We start from the raw sequence: 9,989 nt of genomic DNA, 5'->3' as shown, positions 1-9,989 counted from the left end.
AACATCAACTGGAAGAGACGGCGAGTGGCCCCCCTGAGCTTGGACCGGGACTGTCGCGTCTCCTTCTTCGAGTAACAGAATCTGTTCAAGTCCGCCTCGGCGAGACGGGCAGGAGGAAGAGCGGGGCTCGGCCGAGGCTCAGCGGCTCCTCCGGCGGGTTGTAGCCCCGTCGTGTCGGGTGTTTCGGGTCCGGGACGTGTGGAGAAACCTGCGGCCGCACACAGGGTACAGCCCCCACCTAACGCAGAGAGAGGTCACCCGATAGGAGGTGAGCCCGTCTGATGTCGTGTGTGTTTACCACACCTGCTGTGCATTGAATTTTAGCTTTGAGTTTAGTGACAAAATAGTTGAGTTGTTGCGTAACAGCAAAAGTTGTTTTTGATGCGTCATACAGAAAGATGGCACAAAACACATCATTGGCTTTGAAAAAAGAAATCTCATCATGAAGGGTTTGGTTTTGGTCACAGACCACCGGCCCACCCAGGGTCAGGAGCTCGTGTTTTCACTAGAGATCAGTCAGCAGTAGCCAAAAAGGCACAGACCGGTCAATTGCTTCTATTCACAAAAGACTAAGGGAGACAAATCCTCCAAGCAGATAACAAAGTCCCGAATATAATGCTGGAAACGCAATTCATTTTGCAGTGTCGTGTCATGTTGCAATAACATCTCAATGGCGAGGTGAACCAGGTTTCCCGTGACTGACTGGAAATCAAAATCAAATCAAAGTTTATTTATCAAATGCACAACAGTACGGCGTGCAGCAGTAGTTGCTGGCAATGAAATGTCTTTTTCTGCGAGCTCACAAAAATCACAAAATTGAGGTTACATTTTTGAAATGGAATAAAACTCAAAGTGAGTAGAGCTGCTATGTGTCCATGGTGTGTGCAATATATACATGTAGTGCAGTTATGCTGCATATAGTGAGAATTGTGTGTCCATGTAGCCATTACAGGTGATTTGCTAAGGAGCTGCAGGTTGGCTATTTAGCAGTCTTATTGCCTGGAGGTAGAAGCTGTTCTGTAGTCTGTTGGACCTGGACCGAATGCTTCGGTACCGTTTACCGGACGGTAGGAGGGAAAACAGTTTGTGACTGCAAGAGCTCTGAGTGCGACGAGCTTTTGCACGTTTAGACTCGAGGCTGAGAACTGCTGTACTTGTTCATCTGTTCTCGGTCACGGTGGAGTGCAGGTGATTCTTCACTAGCTGAGGGGCTGACGATCTCCGTTCACATGTTGCGCTGCTGACCGGCAATACCACAGCTACTTTCCATCACCGGAACAGCTAAAAAAACAACCTCTTTGTATGGATCCACAAAGTTCAGAAATTCCCTCAGACTGGCTGGATGGTCTTTCCCGCTTTTTTCCTTGTCCAGTGCTCTCCAGCTCATGTCTGAGATCCTCAACATCTGCTCCATATGCGTTTGCCAATAAGAGAAGAGCCTCCTCATTCGAAAACCTCCTGCTGGATGGATTGAATGCCTGGATACCCTTCATGACCTCACAATTTGAGTTGGAGAAACGCCTTTTCATTTCACCAATCGTTATACTTGAACTCAAAAAGACTGGTTCTGTGTGCTGGCCAAGAGTGGGTGTGACGAGTCTACCTTGAAGCCTACTTGTTTAAGCCCCTCCTCCTCTGTCCCCAGTTACTCTCACTAATGCTGTAAACTCACTTCTGCTGTAGTTAATCACAGATTCATTCAATAATTAGTTGTGTGGGGGCCAGATTGTATCAGACAGCTTACCTTTGATCCACACCATGTCTGGATCATTCTTGTATTCCCGGTGCACCGGCATGTTCTGTGTCTTCTCTCCTGCGCCTGTGGTTTAGCGCTCGACTCTCGACATCACATTACCTCGTCCTGTTCCCACGGCCTTTTAGGAGCGTGCTTCCTGTGTGGCTTCTGCTCCAGCCCCCTCCTGTCTGCTTACTGTACCGTTCTGTGACTGCAGCTCTTGGGGCAGGGTGTGGAGGAGTGATCGGGGCCATGTACTGAAGGGTGACGGGTTCGAGGTGCTTCTCTTCAGTCACTGTCCTCCTCTGAAGTCTACGTGAAGTGAGCCCGAAGCACATCCATCTCAGTCAGGAAACAATGCTGCAATGTCTTGAAGGAAGTGCAAGTGTGCCTGTGTTGTACCGATCAGCAACAGAAAAAATTGTGGGTTCAGTGGGCTTCTTCAGTGGAGGAGTGTGCTGTGTGATTTCTGGGGGAGGAGTGTGCTGTGTGACTTCTGGGGGAGTGACAGCGGAGGAGTGTGCTGTGTGATTTCTGGGGTGGATGATGGCGGAGGAGTGCGCAACAAGAATTTCTCCAGCCTTCTGTTCACTTTACCACTAACACTACATCTTGATTATTAATCAATTATGATTGAAAACCTTATTTTAAGGTTAAATCACTTGTTGAATTACCAGATTTTCATTTTATAAAGGACAAGCAATTAATTTTGCTGTGAAGAGAGTCATTTATACAGGAGTCCATCAATTGTGTATTATAGACGTCCAGCACTTTACAGTGCAACTTTGCACCTCTGAACTTTAAGCTTTGGAAAACATACAACTGTATCCACAGACTTGGTTTAAAGTTCCTCGATGGGCTGCCCCTAGTACAAAGACGCTTTCCAAACAGTCTGCCCCAGTGAGGTGTGTTTATTGTCAGTAACATTAAACATTACGAACAAGAGGCCCGTATGCTGCTTGTTCCACCCAGACCCAGCTCGTTGTCCTGTGGCCTGTGAGTGAAATGCCTGGAGACGCTTGTTCCCTGGTTTCCTGCAGGAGACAGAACAGAGGAAAAGAAGTCAGTCACGCTGTTAGGGGAAGTGGCTTGTTTGTGTTCGGCCCTAGGTTGTGATTCTGTTGGCACCTTGTCAGTCTTAGTGTCTCAGGCTGTGTTTGCAATGCAAATGTGGTAAACTGGGTGAATTTGGTTTGCTCATCAGGGAGGGGCTGGCCAATTGGATGAGTTCACTGAACAGCAGAACAGCTGTCAGGCTCTGTTAATTCAGGCAGGGGAGGGAACTGTTGAATTGACAAGCTCCTTTCATACACCACAGCATGGACACCTGCAGAGTGCAGCAGTTATACAGCCTGCCGTGTCTTTCAAGAGTTAACTCTGTGTCCTCTGTGTCCAGAACAGTCGGACACTGCAGGTCTGAGCACGACTGGGACTGGGACTGGTTTTAGAACACTCTTTATCTCTGATGCACAAACAAGATGCGATCCCAGCGTCCCTGTGTGCGTTTCTTCAGGTTTTAGTTATTGTTTTGCGTTGTGCAGCTGTGCGTGATGTCCGACAGAGCTGTGCGGCCTCAGTGCCCAGTAGAAACGCACAAACACAAGATCCTGCGCGTCTCGCATGCTTCTGGGAGACCGGCCAGCTGCTGGCCACGGACTGTCTCTGTTCGCTTTCACAGCCAGTCCAGGGAGTTAGACTCCGCTGTCGACAGGGAAGCTGCGCCCCATGTTTCCGAGGAAGAATAACTCGTGTGTTTTGTGTTGCAGGAGCAGTGTCGGGCCAGAGGGGTGCAGAGTGGATTTTACTTCACATCCAAGAGGAACAAACTTTCACAACCAAAGCTGTGCTTTTTAAATCGGCAGTCGAGTCGACTGAATATTCGACTAAGTGGAGTCTACAGTCTGCTAAAACGACACAGTCCGCACTGTCGCATCCTGAGGGCAGAGTGGACCTCCCGTGCTCTGCAGCTGAATCCCGTCTCCCTTCCCGCTGAAGGCAGCAAGCGCAAGGATCTCAGGAAGGAATTCCAAGTTTTTTCTGCTCCTCAGGATTCCTTACAGGGAATTGAATCTTTTGCCCCCTCTTAGAAATTCCTCCTCCAGACTGCCCGTTTCTCCGGGAGTGTGGTCCCGGGGGGAGACGGGAAGGCCGCCTGCAGCCGCGATCGCTTGTGCCCCGTCGCCATGCGGGCGGGCGGGTCTGACCGCCGGGGCGACGCCACTGTTGATCCGGCTCCAGAGACGAGCGGGGCGGCACTGCCCCAGAATCTTCCCCTTCTGGTATATCTCTCTTCATTAGGAGGATGAGTAGTTAAGTATCCGCAGGGTAGCATTATGATTACAAGTAACTGTATAAGTACATGTACTTCTTCTAAATGCTTACTTTAAATTCAGAACATTCCCTGTCTTACGTTCCTCATCATATGGGGGCATATTCCACCCCCCTAGAGTAACACTATTGCCAAAGGGCCAGTTATATCTTTCTCGTACATCTCCTGGATGGCTAGTTTTCCAGGAGTCACAGATGTTATCCCAGGAGAATGGAACCGGGACCAGAGGAATAGCAAAGTAAAATTCTTCTTTTTATAGTGTTATTTGAGAGCGGAACCTGTTTCAGTTTTTCTGATTCGGGGGGTCCGAATATTGTCTCGCACGTGTCAACAGCACAGGGGCTTCCACACGACCTGAAAGACAAAACAGACGACCGTTGTTTTTTAATCTGGATTTTTTACGTCTCTCTCAAATCCTGGGTTCTGGGTTCAGGCTGCGCTCACAGGACACCCCAGATTTGACCCCCCAGGAGAAACAGACAGACTGTGCTCACAGGACACCCCAGATTTGACCCCCCAGGAGAAACAGGCAGGCTGTGCTCACAAGACACCCCAGACCTCGCCCCCCAGGACATTCCATGTGGCATGTGCACAAAGGGTGCCTCAAAAACTCCCCCCCCCCCCCCGCCACCCGCACCCTGGAATCGCCTCACAGATCTGAGAAGAGTGGAGAGGGGGGCTGCCTGGAGACTGGTGCTCTAAACCTGGGCAGCCGGGCCTGACCCCTCAAGCGTGGGCCTTTGAGAGCCTGACAGGCGCGTTATCAGCTGACATCAAACGAGCCGAATCAATCCCAGGAGCCTCGATCAAAGCTGCACACCGGCCCCAGTCTCCTGCCCGTGACTCTGGAGGTAGGAAGCCCCCTCCTGCCCGAGTGTGGAGTCAGGGACGCAGTCAGGCTGGGCTGCGGCTCTGGACAGGACTTACCCACAGGCGTGTCCCCGGGACGCTCCTCCTGGGCCTGTCCTGGCGCTGTCTGAGGTAACTGGAACACACAGAGCAGGCTGGGGGGCCTGTCCAGCTCTCCAGCAGCTGCTGGACGAGAGCGACAAAGTAGAGGCGGCCACCGCTTTCTACACGGAGCTCTTTTCAGAAAAGCAGACGGAGGTGGAGGCAGGCGATGCTTTTCTGGAGGGGCTGACGGCACGAGTACCGGAGGAGGTGAGGGAGGACTTGGAGGGTCCGATCACGGCCGAGGAGCTGAAGGCGGCGCTCTTGTCCATGGAGAATGGCAAGGTGCCGGGGCCGGACGGACTCCCCAAGGAATTCTACACCTGCTTCTGGGACACCCTGGCGGCAGATCTGGTGGAAGTGGCGCAGGAGATCTTCCGCCGGGGGAAACTCGGAGACACCATGAGGGAGGGCGTCATCTCCCTGCTCTTCAAGGGAGGAGACGCCGCCGACCTCAAAAACTGGAGGCCGATCACGATGCTCTGCGTGGACGTAAAGATCCTGTCCAAGCTCCTGACCGGCAGACTGAGAACCGCCCTCCCCCACATCATCCACAGCGACCAGACGTGTGGGGTGGAGGGGCGATCCGTCAGCTGGAACCTCCAGCTGACCAGAGACGCCATCGCCTGGGCCGAGGACCGGAACGTGCCCATGATGGTGGTCAGCCTGGACCAGGAGAAAGCCTTCGACAGAGTGAACCACAGCTATCTGTTCAGGGTGCTGGAACGCTTCGGTTTCGGAGAGAGTTTCAGCCGCTGGATTCAGATTCTGTACTCTGACGTGGGCAGCAGAGTGAACGTGAACGGAAACCTGGGGGATTTCATTCCCCAGGAATCCGGAGTACGACAGGGCTGCCCCCTTTCACCCCTTCTCTATGTTCTCTTCACAGAGCCCTTAGCAGAGGCGGTGAGACGGGACCCCGTCATCGACGGCCTGGAGATACCGGGAGGCGCGGGGGAAACCCTGAAGATCTCCCAGTACGCCGACGACACGATGCTGTTCCTGAGGTCGGACAGGGGGTTGAGGAGGGCCCTGCAGGTCATGGAGCAATACTCCAGAGCCTCGGGGTCGAAGCTCAACCGCCGAAAGAGCAAACTGAAGTTCTTCGGACCCTGGAAGCACAGGACGACGGCGCCGGAGGGTCTCGAGCTCTGCACGGAGCCCCTCAGAATACTGGGGGTTTCCTTCCAGAGCCAGGACAACGAGACCAACAACTGGACTGAGAGGATCGCCAAGGTGAACGCGAAGCTGGGTCTGTGGAAAACGCGGTCGCTGTCCTACACAGGGAAAGTGATGGTGTTGAAAGCAGACGTCCTGCCGGCTTTGGTTTACCTGGCGGTGGTGTACCCGCTGCCGGCCAGACTCAGACGAGCGCTGCAAGGGATGATCTTCTGCTTCGTCTGGGGCGGCAGGTACGAGTACATCACGAGAAACCGGATGTGTCAGCCGGTCGAGGAAGGGGGTCGAGATGTCCCACATTTCCCCCTGAAACTCGACTGCATCTTTTACTGCAAACTCTGTCGGGCGCTGCGGGAGCCCATCGGCCACAAGTACCAGTACTTTGTCAGGCTGTGGCTCTCCATCCCGATGAGGCACTTGGTCCAGTGGTCAAACACTGGGCCCAAGGCAGAGAGGCGACCAAAGTTCTACACCCACGCTGTCAAGTGGAGCAGGAGGTACGAGGCCACGAGACAGCCAGAGCTCTGCACCAACCACAGAGCTCTGTACAAAGAGGTGAGGGGGCATCTGGTCGCCGACGAAAGGCTGCGAGTTCCCAGACAAGTCTGGGAAAGGACGCAGCCCAAAGAACTGGACAACGAACTGAAGGACCTCAACTGGATGGCCGTACACAAGAGACTGGCTACCAGAGAGGTCCTCTACAGACACTCGCTTACCAGGAATCCGCATTGCCCCCGGGACACGTGTTTCGTCGAGGAGACTCAGGAGCACGTGTTCTGGAGCTGCCCCTTCGCCAAGGCGGTGTGGGGCAGAATGGACAACACCATGCAACTCCTGGCGACGGGTGCGGTGCTCAGCTACCAGTACATTCTGCTGGGGCTGGCACCTACCGGACTGGACAGGGGGACGCAGTTCCTGATGTGGCTGCTGCTGTCCCTCACAAAGAAAGGCCTGTGGGACGCGAGGAACAATCTCATCCGGCACAACATCGAGTGGGGAGCGAGGGAGCTGGAGGAGAGGATCCTGGCGGACCTCAGGAGGAGGATGAAGCGCGACGTTGCTAAATGGGGTTTCCCCACGGCAAAGGAGCGCTGGAAAGGCCTATGGACCCTGTACAGGGATTAATGGGTTACAGCAAGTGGTAGGGTTTGGAGGGACACTCATAATAGCGCAAATCCGCCCACCCTTGCATGGATTGATAACGGACAATCACCGCCGTTCCGCCGTTGTTTTAACTTGTGGAGTGTTATTGTGTGAGATGTTTTCCTTTTGAGATGTGTTTTTTTTTTTCCGAATAAAGTATATTTTATAAGAAAAAAAAAGTACGCCGGGGCCACTGTCCGGAGCAGCCCAGTGATGATGTCCTCCACGATGTTTGACAGGCCTGAGGAGGAGGAGGATGAAGTTGGGCGATCAGCGAGTCCGTTCTGGCCATTGGTGATCCCGGGACCCAACGACAGGATCAGCAGATCGGCTACGGAGCTTGCGCGGATGACGGCCGTACCGGCGGCCTGCTGGAGCCGCGAGAGCTTCTGGCCATGACTGCAGGGCGCCGCACTCCTGTTTCCGGACGGCCTGGACACTGCCTGCGGGAGAGGGGCGCCGGCCTCCAGCAAGACAAGGGCACGCACCTCTCTGTTGCCGGGAGAGTCCTGGAGGGAAGCTCCGCTAACGCACATCCGCACTGCCGCCAGAGTACCTACCATGGCTGGGGTGTTGTCGCTGTCGAAGGAGCAGACCGAGGTCTTGGAGCTGCTGGCCGAGCTGAGCGGAGACTCGTCCTCGGACAGGAAGAACTGGCAAACCTGCTGCACCACGGCGGTCCTGGCGGCGGAGACGGTCTCGGGCCGGCCAGAGCCCAGCGGCTCCCGCAACGCGTCCTTGGAGCCGCTCTGCCACACCAGGTCCAGCTGGCGGGACAGCGCCGCGGGGAAGCCCAGGCACTGCGCCAGCAGCTTCCCGACGAACTTCTCCAGCACGCCGCGCAGCAGCCGGGCGCCGGGCTCCGAGAGCACGGGGGCGCGGGGCGGGGCGAGGGCGGGCACGCAGGGCTCTGGGGAGATCCTCCTGCAGCGCCCGCGGCCCGGCTCTCCCGGCTCTCCCGCCGGCCTGGCCACCGGCGGCTCCGGGAGCAGGCCGGTACCCGCGGCGCTGCGGAGGGAGGTGGCGGAGGGCGAGACGGGGACGCTGGCCGGCGGGCTGTCCGGGCACAGGCTGGAGAACAGGACGTCTGTGATGGTGGTGGACAGCTGCTCCACGGTCAGCGGGGCCCGCCCCCCGCGCGCGGCCCGCACCGCCCGCAGGATCCGGCTGACCACGCGCTGCGGGTCGGGGGCGGAGCGGGCCTGTCCCTGCCGGGGCGCCGGCCAGCGAGTCCAGAGAGCTGCTCCGCTGACGACGTGCGGATGCTGAACTGGGACGGAGACTCGGATGGGGACAGGGACTCAGACAGGGGGGGCGCTCCTCCAGCCTGGCCAGCGCGGACGCCACGATCTCCCCGCCCGGAGCCGGCCCTCTGCAGCTCCTCCTTGGCCAGCTGGGACTGGATCCCCTGGAAGACGGCGCTCACCAGCTCCCGGGTCTGGAGGCTGAGCTCCGACGCGTCTTCCTCAGGCAAAGAGCGAGAGGAAGAGGAGGGGTCGGACTCCGGACAGCGGCCGGTAGGCGCCGGACTCACCGCTCTCCCCTCTCCGGGCGCGGGAGCTGGCGGCGACCGGCTGTCGGGGGCAGACGCCTGGAGCTCCAGCTGCAGAGCTTCTTCCTCCTGCGTCTCCTCGGCGACGCTCCGCAGGATGACGCCCACGATCTCCTGGGCCAGGCTGCCGAGCTCCGCCTCCTCCTCCGAACGCTCTCCCGAGCCGCCCAGGAGCCTGCAGGCCGAGCTGTCGGCGCAGGCCTGGCTCTCCACCGACCGGCAGCGCGGGGCCTGGCTGGAGGTGGGGGGCTCGGGGGTGTCCAGGAGGCAGGGGAGGTCAAAGGTCACTGCGTCCTCCTGCGCCTCTGCCTGCAGGAGCTGCAGCGTCTCCACGGCCCTGCAGACCACACCCCACACCATGCTCTCGGCCCTCCGGGTTTGGGGGGTTCAGGGGGTGCACCTCCGCGGACGACACTGGCGCTGGCCTGCAGGTGCTTCACAATGTCCACCGCCTTGTAGATGACGTCCCACACCAGGACCCCCGCCTCCTTGACCACTGTATATTATATTCTAGATAGATCACAGTGAGTGTATATTCTAGCTGGACTGTAGACTGTATATTATATTCTAGATAGATCACATCTATAGATCTATATAGATAGAGCATTCTTCAGGTGTTTAATTACAACTCTGATTCACTTGCAAATGACTATTCCCCCCCCCCACTGTAGTTCAGCCCCACCTGCAGACACAGCCCCCTCCTGCAGCAGCGGCCCCACCTGGGAGACACACAGGCTCATCTCAGTATTGATCATCGCCAGCCTTGCTCTCACTCTGACAGCACCATTGTTTTTAATCAGTTTTAATACTGCATTCAAAACATCGCCGATTGTAATCTGTTCATACTGAACTCTGTCATACGAGTGCGCTGTTTAATCCTGTACTTCAATACCCTGAGCTGAGAAAATAAAGGTTGTTGAGGCTGTTTCCCGCCTAATTATTTTGATGTTTCCGAGCTCTTCCCCAATAACCGGTAACACCCCCCTCCCCCCATTTACCATATTAAATATTAAATTCACGGCGAAGTGATGAGGTGTAGTGTGCGCAGATTCGCCACAATTACTGCCCTTCCTCTCCGCTGTGTTGTGGTATCGAATAGC

General features: G+C 56.0%; 1 protein-coding gene across 1 annotated transcript; it reads right to left on the bottom strand.

Annotated features, from left to right (window-relative positions):
• Window positions 1-2,628: 2,628 nt before the first annotated feature.
• On the bottom strand, window positions 2,629-9,249 carry LOC148656990 (uncharacterized). Its single transcript, XM_088644407.1, has 3 exons — window positions 8,685-9,249; window positions 7,898-8,637; window positions 2,629-2,769 (listed from the first exon to the last, which is right to left on the bottom strand). The coding sequence occupies exons 1-3, from the start codon at window positions 9,247-9,249 to the stop codon at window positions 2,662-2,664; spliced, it is 1,413 nt and encodes a 470-aa protein (XP_088500533.1). The 3' UTR covers window positions 2,629-2,661.
• Window positions 9,250-9,989: the final 740 nt, after the last annotated feature.

This window comes from Lepisosteus platostomus, chromosome 8 (genome assembly GCF_059453375.1).
Source record: "Lepisosteus platostomus isolate fLepPlt1 chromosome 8, fLepPlt1.hap1, whole genome shotgun sequence".
Classification (NCBI taxonomy): Eukaryota; Metazoa; Chordata; class Actinopteri; order Semionotiformes; family Lepisosteidae; genus Lepisosteus; species Lepisosteus platostomus.
This window is presented reverse-complemented; position numbering and strand designations above follow the sequence as displayed.